Source organism: Ambystoma mexicanum, chromosome 12 (assembly GCF_040938575.1).
Source record: "Ambystoma mexicanum isolate Mex_15411 chromosome 12, UKY_AmexF1_1, whole genome shotgun sequence".
Taxonomy (NCBI): Eukaryota; Metazoa; Chordata; class Amphibia; order Caudata; family Ambystomatidae; genus Ambystoma; species Ambystoma mexicanum.
The window spans coordinates 542,199,953-542,214,440 of record NC_090936.1 but is presented as its reverse complement, the minus strand read 5'-3'; the positions used below and the strand labels follow the sequence as shown (position 1 = coordinate 542,214,440).

The window sequence follows — 14,488 nt, the reverse complement described above, 5'->3', positions numbered from 1 at the left end:
GACCTGCTTTCCGGGGATCCTTAGAGAAACCTCTTCTGGTCACCTCTGGCAGGATTCTGAGGGAATCTGGCTTGGACCCAGATGATTGGCCATAGTCTCACAGTCTTTGTGGTTGCTTATTCTCCTCTGTGTCTTGGGGGGGCTGTTTTGTCTTGGCGCTGGCTCACTGACCGGTGAGGGGGGTTCTATCCACAGGGTGTACAGCCCTCTTTGGATGTGCGACACGCTCCTTGTCACCGCCTCATTGTCTCTCCTTGGTCATTGTATGTGATCATCCAGAGTTTTGGCTCTTAGGACAAGGCCAGTTTTTTCAGGGATGACTGGTTCTTCACCAACACCATGTCCACTGGGGTCAGGTTGCTGGGGAGAGCCTGGCGAGCCCTGGTCTCTTTGTTGTTCCTGGCTAGTTTGGTCTTTTCAACCCGCTCATTATCTGCTTCTGGGAATGTCCAGCTTGGGTGCACGGGAAGCCCCACTTGTATGGTAGTTCCGAACATGAGGACTGCAGAGCATACGTGGTTTGAGGGGTGAGGAGTGGGGCATATGCCGATAGGCTCAGAGGAGCCTGTATACCGTGGGCAGCCATGGGATCTGTTGGTCTTTTGCAATGCGGATCACTTTGTTCAGCGATGTCATGAATCGGTCGACCTCTCGATTGGCCTAGGGCTAGCAGGGGGTACATCTGTGGTGTTGTATGTTCAAGCTGTCTAGAACCCCCCACCGTTCTCATCCGTTAAATGGAGGACCATTGTCGCTCTTAATCTTTTCAGGTATATCATGTACAGCGAACATCTTTTCGAGTGCACTGATGACTGTGGCATTGATGAACCTTACCGGCTCGACCTTGGGATACCTGCTGAACACATCCATAGCTACTAGTGGATATGCTTAATGGCCACCAAGCAGAAGTCTATAGTGATTGCGTACCACCTCTGCAGGCTGTGTAGGGGACTTGGGATCGGCTCCGGGGGCCCTTGTCGGGTTGCTTGGCATGCTTCACTCGATCCCATACGCACCACCACCACTTTCTGCTGCATGTTCAATATCCACACCCATGATTTCAAGAATGCCTGCATTTTGATGATGCCTGGATGGCCTTTGATGGCTAAACGCAATGCTCACTTTTCCAGCGTCCATGGTAGGACTATGCTGTGCCCCTTCAGTATAACCCACTCTGGGGAGACCGAGCATTTATGGCGTACTCCAAAAAGGCCTTGCAGTAGTTCCTGGGCTGCTGGCATTCAATTTGTTGTTGCTGCCAGAAAATGTGTACAGTCATCAGACAAGGTGTATTACATCACAAGTTGAAGACATGTTGATCTCTTTGAGTTTCATGCGCTTGGGCGGGCGGACGTGACTACATGGCAGACATGTTCATCTATTTCCCATGTCGCCTCTTGTTCTGTCTGAGTTTCTGGCTGTGGGTGCCGTGATAAGAAGCTGGGTTGTCTCCTCCAGGACAGTAGAGCACTTCAATATCAGAGAGTTGTAACGGAAGCATTCAGCGTTCAAGTCTTGCCGGTGGGTCCATGGCAGAGCCTCTGAAGATCGGCACCAGTGGCTTGTGATCCATATACACTTTTGTATGGTGTCCCAGGAGGTACACTTGAACATTTCAGCACCCCCACAGAATGGCAAGCACCTGCCGCTCTATGTGCACATAGTTCTGTTTCATTCTGGTCAGTGCTCGGCTGGCAAAAGGGATGGGGTGTGTGGTTCCTTCCTGTTCTATTTGTGTGAAGATAGCTCCTAGTCGCACTGGACTAGGGCGCACCAGTTGCTCTGTCTTCAAGGTGGTGTTAAAAAATGCCATTGTGGTGTTGGTTGTAAGGGAGTCCTTACTTTGCTGGAATGGTGCAACGTGTTCTTTTCCCCATGTCCATGGCGCATATTTCTTGGTCAACTGTTGGAGCGGGTCGCGACCGTCACCAGGTCAGGTATAAACTGGCTGCAGTGAGTAGCCATCCCCATAAAAATGTGGACATCATTTGCGGTGGTTGGCGGCTTGGCATTGTTGACATCTGCATGGTTGCGGGAGACCCCATTTATGTTGAATACATAGCCAAAAAATAACAACTCTGGTTTTCCAAACTCACATTTCTTGGTGTGCAAGGTCAGTCCTGACTCTTCTAGTCATTTCAGCACTGCGGCCAGACAAGTGTTATGTTCATCCTCTGAGGTACCTTACACCAAGTTCTCATCAAGGCCATTCGCGGCACCTTGCCGGTCCTGCAGTACCTTTCGGATCTCATTTTGAAAGACTTCAGCCACCGCCGATGAAATGTCAAAGTTGAGCCTACAGTCTTTTGGAACCCCAGGTGTGAAGAGAACGTTGCTATATGTCTCCACACTGTGGCTCCAGTTAAATCGTCAATCAGCTCGTCTATGTTGGGAGTTATATGTCACTTGCGTCAAATTGCTGACGTTTTCTCAATGATATTCAAGTCTTCCAGCTTCTTCAGTTATGCTTCCATGGCTGAACACATGTGAAAGGGGACCCTGTTGTGCCGTAGTGCTTTTTGCTCCATGCTGGGGTCGATGTGGAGTGTGACCGTTCGGTTCTTCAGACAGCCAACTCCTTTGAATAGGCTTGCATGTTTTGCTAGCAATTTGTCGATGGCTGGTTGTTGTAGCCGAAACACAAATTGAATTAGATTTAATTATTCTGCTGTTCTGCAGTTTAGCAATGTCTCGATGCCTGCATCCATGACATAGATTCTGGTTCGGCATGCTTCCCCATTGTATGCAATATCGGCTTTGAACGACCCATTAAAAAGAAGAGGCCGGACGATCTAGTGTTGAAAGGGTAGGGGATACTTGCCACTGTATTGAATTTGTTTAGGGGCATGACGTTCACACTGGCCCCAGTGTCAATGACCAAACTAGCAACATGCATGTCGGTTGGGACTGGCGTTTTGTCTTCTGGGAGCCTTTGGGCGAGTCCACTGCCGATATGAGATGCACCTGTTCACTCTGTTCTCTCCGGTGTTTGGTGTATCATTCTGGAGACGACTCATCCTCTAACGGTTCACTGAAATCGCTGTCGCTCTTGCAATTGCTTTGATCATGCCCCACTGTTCTCACTTTTCCTCTGTGATTTGCCTGGAAGCTTGGTTTCGGCTTTCAGGTCTCTCTCTCTAGTGAGATTTGAGAGGTTCTCACCAGAGTTTGGAGCTGAGGCAGATCCAGGCAAAATGGTTTAATTTCCCACATTCATGGCATGTTGCACTGGTGGGTGGGCACAGCTCTTCCTTGTGCCATGCTCCTCTGCACCAGTTGCATTACTGCTGTGTCTGTAGCAGTGCATTAGCAAGGCAGGATTCTCCTGAGATGGCGTCCTTTCGCTTTGATTGCGGCAATGTCTGCAGTTGGCTGATCTGTGTTAATCAGCAGGCGGATCATTGCTGCTTTCATAGAAGCCACTTGGGAGTCTGTCCTTTCTCTCTGATGTCCCATCTCCAGGATCCGCTTGAGGGACAAGTTCCTTTCCGAGCAGAACGGAAGCTGCTGGCTCACATCAAAGATCACTGCTTGGGCCCCTGGATCATTTCTCTTGTTATGCAATGTCCTCATGTGCTGAACTGGGTGTGAGAGAGATGACATGCATGGGTACAGACCTGCTTCGTCACCAGTGTGATGGTGGCACCGGCCAGGCCTTGTGCTGGGCTGGCCGTGCCACAGAATAATTGGATGCAGACACTTGGTAACTGGGTTCTAGGCACTGACCCGTTTTGGCGGGTAGTGCACCCTTTCATTTTTGCACCACGCCATGACGTGCCTCCGCATTATGCTTTGAACACCTTTCCTCTACACCACAGATAGGGTTCATCATGCTGTAGAAAAGAACGACGACTAAGTATGAGTAATACTCTATGATCTCTCAAAACTAGTAAGTGTGCGCATCTAACCAACGTCTTACCTCCAGAAAGAATTTGGCCAGATGGCTGCTGCTGAGTGTGAGACTGCAGCTGTTGCCGAGTATTATTTATATTGGAATTGGTGATGTGTCATATGTGTGATAGCTTTATGATGTCATCTGAAAAATGACATAATTATATCTGATGTAATTATGGTGACTGTACAGTTTTGAGGCATACCAATATCTTGAATGTTAATGTTTGCTGAAATGAAAATTGGTGAGATGGACACTTAGAAGACTGGAAATATAATTCCCACTAGTGAGAATATATAGAAATAATATGAGATGCCAAGTGCTTATTTGCAGAAAACTGTTACATGAACAAAGAATAACAGAACATTTTGATTGAAAGAGTGAATTACTGTAAGAGTATGGACTAGTCGATCCCGCAAAAACATTGTTTATGTGCTTGATTGCGACAGTCGACTGTGCCAGATTACTGGATCCAGTATTGAGTATTGGCCATAGTTTTTGTATTTCTCTTTTCAGCACATAAAAGATTGATGAATAACTGAACACTGACGTGATACTGTCCTGTGTCTCTGCTTTTGGATGTTGTTGGAGGGTAATGTCCCTGGAATGTTTCCATCTCTCTTCCAGGTTGTATTCACAACTTTCTTAGGGTATCATCTCTGGACTAGTTGTTTCTTCAGAGTTCCTGCTTGTGTATTAAAGTCCCTCAAGTTGGTACAGGTGTGTCTATATCTAAGAAATTTCCTAAAGGGCAAGTTATCATGTAGTGCTCGTGGGTGGTAGCTGGAATATGTGAGGAGCGAATTACGGTTTGTGCTTTTTTTGTGTACTTTAGAGATCAGTTGTCCCTCTTGTGCTACTATGTGTAAATCTAGAAAGTTTGTTTCTTGTTCACTAGATTAAATGCTGAAGTTGAGGTACATGTTGCAATCATTAAGCCAGCGATGGAACGATGACAGGTCTTCCGCTGATAAGTCAAAAATCATCAAGTTGTTGTCTTTGTATCTACACCACAACACAATTCGTTGTACATACGGATTGGTGGGTGGATACACATGCTCAACTTCAAACTGCTCCACATATAGGTTAGCGAGACTGGGGCGAAAGTGGATCCCATCGCAGTACCGGATATTTGTTTATAAAAAGTCTCTTCACATATGAAGAAATTCCAGGTCAGGGCAATCTCTGCCAATTATATAATAAATGATGCGTGGCCCTTGTCCAATGTATTGCCTGCCTCAAGGTTTCATCAGACTGTTAACAATGTCTCCTTCTTGGGGATACTGGTTTACATAGCCTCAATGTCCATGGTGCCCAACCACTAAGTTTCAGCATTGAAAGGTAATGTGACCAACAGGTTTAAAATGGTTGTAGGGTCTTTGAGAAAGGATTTCATTTTCGGAATGCCATCTCCAATAAAGAAATCCACATATTGGGAAAGAGGTTCCAGAATAGACTTGATGCAGGACACTATGGGCCGGCCCCAGGGTGGTACCACACCCTTATGCACCTTAGGAAAGGCATAGAAAGCCCGCAATCTAGGAAATGATGGTGTTAGGAATGCTGCCTCCCTCTCGCTGATGTACCCCTCTGCCGAAGCCTCTTCAATGATAGAGGCTATCAAAGATCTGATGGTAGGTATGGGATCTGTGGGTAACATCCTGTAACTATTGCCATCTTGCAATAATCTGTTAGCCATGTCTTTATATTCAGTGGTGTTCATTATAACCGTAGCCCCACCCTTGTCTGCCAGGTTTATTGCAATGGTGTTATTCTTGGCTAAATCAGTGAGTGCTGACAATTGCTCCTCTGTATAGTTGTTATGTACAAATGGTATTGCCTCTTCAAGGGTTTTGATCTTTTTTGTGAGTGCCTGATTCTGCGTTATTACTGTGCGAGGGTGAAAAGAATTGTGATGGAGGACGAAGACCCATCACATCAGGCTGTTTCCATCTTCCTTTTCATGAAAGAATAGTTTGAGCCTAATCCTTTGCATCAGTTGTGTCACTTCGATTCTAGTTTTAAAGGGATCATATCTGGCTGTTGGAACAAATGAAAGGCCTTTCTGCAGTATCTGAGTCTCATCCTCAGATAGGTGGTGTCTTGAGATATTCATTATCAGAGAAAGCTTGGTTGTGGCAGGCCCCGTCCTGGCCTGCTTGTTATCCGTGGGGAGTAAGTCTGCCATCTTGGTCTTCCTCTGTTGTTTCCATGCTGGCCTAAAAAATTGTTGTTATTAGGGCCAGAACTCCCTGTCTGCTGTAAGGATGTGTTCAACCGTACCTGTCGGGGAGGTTGTTGATATTGGCCCGATTGTACGGCCTGTGCGGCATCATCTGAACTATTACTTGAATAATTAGAGGAGCCCGATCATTCTATTGGACACTTGCATATTTTGTTGAAAAGCATCCCGTCTAGCTTCAGGAGTGTAGTAGTCTTCAGTAGTGTAGGGATAGATCTTGCTATGCGTAAATACTGCCAAGTCCTTTTTGAGCTTAGAAATCTTCTTTGTCATACTCATGTCTCTGAATTCCTTCATAGTGCCATCTAAAGCTGTTAATTTAATATTGTAGTTGTTGAGGACTATCTGGTTCTTAAGGGTGTCCAATTTAGCCTGTAATTCACACATTAGATTCTCTGACACAGATTTAGCGTTGTTAATGATAAGAATCAGCCTATTTAGTGTGCATAGAATGCAAGCTATGGGACTTAAAAAACAGGTTAACGCTTTTTTCCTGTGACGATATCCCTAAAAATGTTGGGATAGTGTCTGTTTGAATTGACCACCTATGTCGACTCTCTTGCCAACACTGTATTGACGGCACTGATTTGATTTAACTACTCACATGAGAGTTACATTTGAGCTGATGTAATGAACAGCTATTGCAGTAGTTAACTAGTTTTGCCCCTCATTTGTTTGATGATTCACATCTTTTATGCAACCTTGTTTTTTTAAGTCCAGTAACTTGCAACCTGTGCCTACACTTTGTTGGGGGTGAATAAAGAAAGGTGTGTTGCCAAAGGAAAAAAATCCTCTTTGAAATGTCCAGTTGGTCAAAAGGTTGGGATATGGCTGAATTGTTTTAAAAATATTCTGTGATAGGCACATTGCAGAGATAGATACAGCTTCTCTCCCTCTGTTCTATTAGATAGGCGGTGCACCAACATTGACCTAGGGACAGCACTACCCTCCAGGGATAGGGTGTGCTTCTGACTAGGGACAGTGTTAGCAGACTCATTTATTGTTCGTATGAAAAACGTATGCACACACTTATGTGTGCTCTATACTTGTTCTTGTGTGATATAATATATTGAGTATCTAACAGTACAGCCTCTACCCGGTAAGGGTGTATACATTGCTTTTATCCCTGATTGTTGTTGTGCAGTCTTCTAAGTGTCCATTTTACCAATTAAAATAAAATAGAATTATTAGTGTTGTAGTTTAGCTTTTACATAACTTTGCAGAAAGCGTTTTGTTGGTTGTTAAACTGAAGATTGAATAGTAGATGAAGTCTCCTCTGGTGTCTAAATTGTAATCTGTGGAACTGGGAAACCAATGGTCAAATCCCATCTTCCACACTTCACACATTATGTTATCATGCACAAATCACTTTACCACGCTTTGGCTTGTTTCCATAACTATACGAAATACAATCTACCAGCAGTGATTTTCTTTTGTGTTTGTGCTGCAGGGGAAGACTCCCTCATATAGGTTTATTTTCTATAGTGTTTCTCTTTGAATAATTATAATACCAGCCATTTATACAATGTGCATTGATGGAGAGGGAGAATGATAGGTGTGGCTCTTGGGTTCTGCAGAGGCAGGATGCAAAGTTAATCATCATATTTCTGTGGGTGGGTAGACAGTATTCCTGTTTTGGGTTTTGTGCTGTGAGATTGTGAGAGGAGGCCATGTATGAGACTTTTGACATGCTGGCTCACGTTCGGCCTTAAGAAGTCAGAATCAGTGGCTAAGCTCTGGCTTGGCATTACCAATGAATTGTCTACCTAACCAAAGATGGAATTAGCTGGGGGTTGATGTGGCCTACTGTCAAATTTCAAACAATGACAAATTCAAGCTTTCTAATTTCCCTAAATAAAATTACCTTGGTCAAATAATTTTACTTTTTTTTCTATGTCGGCTCAAATAATTTGGTATCCCTACATATTATCCCCACCAAAAATATCTCCGTACATATGGTTCTTTGTCTTGCCATAGGCAATATTTTTGGGGGGTATAATTTGTGGGAGCAGGGGTTGCAGGGGTGTCCACCGCACATTTAAAAATAATGCAGGGGATGTGGGGGTGTCCCCCGCAGGGTCCATGGATCAATATTGCTGCAAAAATATGGCGATATTTTTGTATCGCAATATTTTTGCAGGGATATTAACACACAGAACCAATAATTTGACTTTGTTTTCTATGTCGGGGAGGTTTCCTGGGGTAAGGGTCTCTAAGAAACCATTTGAATAACTGCAAGGCTGGACATGTTGCACGACACCATTTGCTACTAAATTATACTCTCCCCAGACCAAAAGTCGCCATTCCTTTAATCATTCAGGCTGGTTTCTATCTGTACTGAGTCTGAGTCAGTTTGCTTTTGATGAATGTTGCTTCACATCTGCATTGTCTAGGTAGTGCTATCCTTCGACCATTCTGCTGTTCTTGAGACGGTTGACAATCTCATTCTTCTTCAGCAGGTGGCAGATCTAGGCATCATGGACAATCTAGTCCGGTTTCATTTATTTTTGTGGGTTGAAGAACCCAATCTGTTTCAAAGGCCCCTTTCTAATCCTCTACTTCCATCTGTTTCTTTGGGTCTTGAAGCTTTCTGCCCTGTTACTGCTCCTATTTAAAATGTCTCTTCATGCTCTGCCCATTTTCATCCACCACCATGGCTTCTGCTTTTATTCCAGTATATCCAGATCCAGATACTGGTCAGCCGTGACCAGAATCGCAGAATCAATAATGCACATGTTTCCAGCTCTCTTGGAAATATATCTTGGTGGATGGCTGGCTACTCATTGAAATTTAACTATGACAAAATAGAGATACAGGCTGTGTTATTGATATATGGGGTCCACATCTGTGGCCCACAGCATAGAGGCCTGTACCTATCTCGTAGGTTGGTTCCTTCAGAACTGATTGCTTTGATAACAAATAGAAGTTGTGTCTAGCAGTTGATTATATGTTCTGAAAACCCTATATGCCATTCTTCCTCTCTTGCCCCTTGATCTTAAAGGTATTGCATTTGCGCCCATACTATGTGTTTTTAGATTATTGCAATACCATTTACCTAGAATTACCAGCCTGCATAATTTGCCATCTGCAGCTACTTAAAAATGCATTTGTCCATTTTGCGACTGATGCTCTTTGGCGCATGTTATCTGTTTCCCTACTGACAAACGTTCACTGGCTCCCCATACATGAATACATTAAATGTACGATGTTATTCATAGGGAAACTGAATCACTGGCCCTCTTTCTCAGAGACTAATTTCTCTTCTCTTCAACATTTACACCTCTTCAACATTTTTCTCATACTATCAGCTGCTTTGGACTCAATTGTTTCGGACTATACATCATTTCCAATGACTTTGTAGTGGAGTAGTTTGCTGTTGGTGCTTGGTCCCTAAACAGGGAACATCCCCCTGCTGCACACTCACTGTTCGCATAACTTCCTTGCCTTCAGACATGCCATGCCATGAAATTATTTTTTTATTGTATCCTTTCCGTGCCTTCCCTGCCAGTGTGATGATGCTTGTCAGTTACCTTGTCCCTTGGAGACACATAACTTATACCAACTTCATCAAAGATGACATGGGTACTATTGGTGGCTACAGATATCGATCCTCAGTTATCCAATAGTACCAAGTGTAAACACCCAATAATTATTTTCAATATTAATGTATGCATTTATGTTAACTATCTAAAATACAACCATAAGAAGTGAAACAATAGTGATACAGCGCACACAAAGTGCACATATAATGTCCAGGTGTTGAAGGCATCAAAGGGTGTCATAAAAGGTTTGAAGGACGTATTTCCATTGATAAATGCCAAAACAGAGGCTGCAAAACCGCTGACATTTGACTAGTTCTACTTCATCCTTTGAATACGTTTGATGTAGAATGGGCATAGCAGTTTTGTATGAGAGTAACATTTGAAATTGTGACTAAACACTGGGAGCCCTTGGTGAAGATAGGCCCAGGGCAAACTGAGTCAGGAACGGAGCTGGATTTTGTTGGCATCCAGGTGACAGGAAGGTGAAAATAGCAGGGTGGGCATGTAAAGATGCACTGCAGCATTTTGGCCTCTTTGGAATCAGATAAGAGATAGGGATTGGTTCAGGAAGTAGACTAGTGCCGAATTCAAGCCTTAATTGTTAAAAAATAGAACAATATTGCTGGATTTTCTCAGATGTGCAGGTAGGAAAACAATCACTGGTTTTGCCCCCATTCAACTAATCACAATAGGAATGCAAGACATATCCTTGGCCTCAAACTCAGAGACTGCATCTATTCAGGACTAAAATCTCTCCACTGGCCCCTAATTGCTGCAATGATTACATTCAAGACCCTCTGCATCATCCACAAGGCTTTCTGGTGCTTGGACCCCCGCTACATCCAACTCTCTCTCCGTAAATACCTCTCTGCTAGAGCCTGTCGTCCTTCTAGCTTCAACTCTCTGCAGATCAGATGCTTTTCTAAGCAGAGAGTGGGGGGTAGATCTCTCTGCTCCGCAAGAGCCTCCCTCTGGAATGGTCTCCAAGCCCCTCTCAGGCTTGAGCCCGATCTTCTTAACTTCCAGAAGCTCCTCCAGACCCTCCTTTTCTCTTCTTCCGTCCCTCTCCCACTCCCGTCCTAACACCCCTGTCTACCTGAGTGACTGGTTACCTGGTTCCCTCTGAGTTTTACAGGGCACCAGGCCCCGCATCCAGTCCACCCCCTTCCTCGCAGTTAGTACGTGGACTCTCACCCACTGCACCCCATGCAATCCCTTGCACTTGCCCGTCTGGTCTCCCCTTAGCACTCGCCTAACCCCTGTGGCCCTCTCCCCACCTCCTCTTCCCCCATTCCACTGGCACTCCCTCCTCTTTGCCCTGCACTTCCCTTCCCACACTAGCACTTCACATTTTGTGCAGACCGGACCCCCGCACTCCGTCCCTTGCAGTTCTTGTTACTGCACATGCAGGATCCCAATGTCACATGGCCTACTAGGATCGTTATTGTTATCTACTCCCTTGCCCCTTCCCCTTTTTGTCTTGTGGCGCCTTTAAATACCATTTGTTCTATAGGTGCCTTACAAATATCCCAAAAAATAAAATACATTGATAAATAATTGGCCCAAGACACAATGCGAGATTGTTTTCTAGAGAAAAACTCAATATTGTAATATTAGTGCTGTTAGAAGAGAGCTGATGAATTGGAAGAGAGCAGCCATTGAAGGTTCAATGTTTGATTTGGGTTTTTGATAATAATACACATTGGCCATGTCTCTATTGGGTTTAAGCCAGCTTGCTTACAGCAAAGAGTAAATTACTCACATGCAGTGGGAGAAGGAGTCATCGGCTAGCAGGGTATGTTAAGAATAATGCATGTATCCGTAGTTTAGAAATAGGTTGTACTGCAAAGTTAATGAATAAGTATGCCTCAGACATGAAAGTAGAGGATACAAATGAAGAGTGACTTTTTTTTATCTTGAGGTGAAACATTGCCTAATGGAACTTATCATTTGATAGCATGAGGCTTGGCAAGTATGGATGGTAAAGGATTCATTGTACCTGCCTATGAGGCAGGTGATGCATGACACAATAATGCTGATTTATTTGATGCATTTCAGGCATAGTAGCTGGAATACAAACTTTGTTGTAATTTTTGGAGAGCATTCAAAAGTTAATGAGAAGTGAGCTAAAAACCAATTGATTGCTTCTCGTGCTTCTCGAGGGTGTACATAAAGATTGCTTATCATAAATAAATTTATAGCATCTATGATTTAAGCATTGTAAATGAGTTAGAAGGGAAAAACAAGTAAAAAGGAGAGCAGACATTGGGCCTCATTACAAGTAGGGCACAAAGGGATACCGGGCACCGGTAATGACACCGGTGCCGGTAATCCCTTTGCGCCCATCTACGAGTTCCCTTTGCGGGTCCTTCCTTAATGCCTGCTTTTAGCAGGCGTTAAGGACAGGACCCGCAAAGGGACACCGGGGTCAATAACGGTACCACAATTTGCGGTACCGATATTGCCGCCTTCCCCCTTCCCATTGAGCCCTATGGGGGCTCAAATGGGAATGGTGAATGGCCCAGGTGAATGGGTAATTACCGGTCCCGCAGACCTCGGAATGGACCGGTAATTACTCCATTCACCAGGCTGGAGTTGGAACGATTTTGGAGGCAGCCATGCCGCAAATAGCGGCGTGGTTACCTCCAAACTCGGAATGAGGGCCATTATATTTTCTGTGGCATTGGAGGTTGCCTTTTTAATAACAAATGTTATTATGGATATTTTGAGTGAACAGAGAACCATAAAATAGGAGATCTAACCGAAAAAAGGTTTACTCACGGGTGTAAATCCTTTGAGCAAGTGTGAACAAGAGACATGGACAAACAAGAAAATAACTAGCATTCCTTCGTTGATCAGAGTTTGGTGTAGAACAAGGAAGAATTAATTTGTGTCATGCAAAATAACTCAGAGGATGAACTGGATTGTGGAAGGTGTGACTGTGTGTCCCATATGTTATGGATCCCAGCCTCTACCCGGCCAGGAAAAGGCTACCATAACACATGAGAATGTGAGCGAACCAGTAAAACCCAGTATTTCTGAAGTGGAAAGGGTAGCCAAAGTGTGTGGCTAATATACATATCTGAGTCTAGAGATTGGGCTTGCATGTCTTTAAAGGGAGTTGGCAGCATAATTGAGCATATAAGCAATCAGGGAGTAGTTGTGCACAATTTATCTACAATTAGCAAACCCACCACCTTGCACTGATAGGCTGTTCTTGCTGAGAAATATTTAACTAGGAAGCACATTTAAATTAGCGTAAAGAAGCATGAGTAGGCCTGCCAGGTTTTGATGAGGAAGAGGACGTTGAAGAATTGGTCATGTAGGAAGGAAAATATTTGTAGGGCATTTTGGAATCAGGGTGTGCGTTCATCCAAGACTATTACAATACCAGCAGGATCTTCAAGATGGGTATCAAGTGAGTTGGAGAAGACATGGGCTCTAGTAGAATGCAAAAAGAGACAAGATGCTGCCGGGCCGTGATATGAATAGGGATTTGAGCAATATGAGGAGCTTCCAATGTGAGAAGCACATGAAAAGAGGGCAATTGTGTCAGGCCTGAAGTTAGAGAGTGTACCATCCTAGGTAAGAATGAGCAGGTAACTTTCTAATATTTAGTTATTAGTGCATTGGAGGGAAACTGGTCATCACTACAATTTCAAATGTCTGACATTAATTATTCTCTACATGGCCTAATTTCTTTCCTGCAGAGATTAAGGATCATCTGAATGGAAGAGGGAAATCTTACAAATATAGAAGAGTTCATCCTCCTTGGGCTCACAGATGTCCCGAATATTCAGATTTTTCTGTTTGTACTTTTCTTGATTTTCTACATCATCACCCTGGCAGGAAATATTGGCATCATAACAGCAATACAGGTGGATTCTCGCCTTCATACACCCATGTATTTCTTCCTCAACAACCTGTCGTTTCTGGACCTGTGCTATTCCACTATCATCACCCCAAAAACATTATCTAACTTTTTAGCTGAGAAGAAGACCATCTCCTATGTTGGATGTGGGGTACAAATGTTTTTCTTTGCAGCTTCTGTGACAACAGAGTGTTTCCTCCTAGGAGTAATGGCTTATGACCGATATGTGGCCATCTGTAGCCCCTTGCGTTACACCATCATCATGAATAGGGATGTTTGCATTCGACTGGTGGCTGCCGCCTACACTGGTGGATACCTTAATGCTACACTTCACACCATTACTACATTCCGTCTACCTTTCTGTAAAACAAACCGCATTAACCACTTCTATTGTGATGTGCCACCATTGCTAAAACTATCCTGCACTGACACCACAATGAATGAAATCCTGATGTTTATCTTTGGTGGGTTTGCAGAAACCAGCTCTCTCACAACTATTGTTGTCTCCTACTCCTATATAATCTCTACCATCCTCAAGATCCGCTCAAAGGAGGGGCAAAAGAAAGCCTTCTCCACTTGTGGCTCCCACCTCATTGCTGTCAGCCTCTTCTATGGCACCATCCTCTTCATGTACTTGCGTCCCACCTCCAGCTATGCGATGGAACAGGATAGGGTGGCATCTGTGTTTTATACAGTGATCATCCCTATGCTTAACCCTATAATCTACAGTCTGAGGAATAAGGAGGTAGCTCAAGCTCTGAAGAAGATAACGCATCGAGGTTTTATGTCCAAATAATTTGTACTCAGATATATGTGATATAGACTTGAACATTCACAGAAGACATGTGTGATAATGACAAGAGTGAGGGCATTGTCTTTCAATGCAAACGAAAAATGAACATGAATAGCCGTAGATAAATATTTATGAGTAGCATTGAGTA

The 14,488-nt window shown here is 43.9% G+C and overlaps 2 protein-coding genes across 3 annotated transcripts in view; both read left to right on the top strand.

Moving 5' to 3' along the window:
• LOC138514547 (olfactory receptor 5AR1-like) overlaps nt 1-879 on the top strand; it is an 86,011-nt gene extending 85,132 nt beyond the window's left edge. The window contains exon 3 of the mRNA XM_069630010.1: nt 771-879. Within this exon, the coding sequence (XP_069486111.1) occupies nt 771-879 (109 nt within the window). The remainder of the gene's footprint in view (nt 1-770) is intronic.
• A 10,911-nt stretch (nt 880-11,790) lies between these two features.
• On the top strand, nt 11,791-14,343 carry LOC138513001 (olfactory receptor 5AP2-like). Of its 2 annotated transcripts, XM_069627716.1 has the most exons (2): nt 11,791-11,809; nt 13,415-14,343. In XM_069627716.1, exons 1-2 carry the CDS (start codon nt 11,791-11,793, stop codon nt 14,341-14,343), a joined length of 948 nt encoding a protein of 315 aa, XP_069483817.1. The 2 variants fall into 2 exon arrangements, with proteins under 2 accessions (XP_069483817.1, XP_069483818.1); XM_069627717.1 differs by lacking the exon at nt 11,791-11,809 and having other exon boundaries at nt 13,405-14,343.
• The last annotated feature ends 145 nt before the right edge of the window (nt 14,344-14,488 follow it).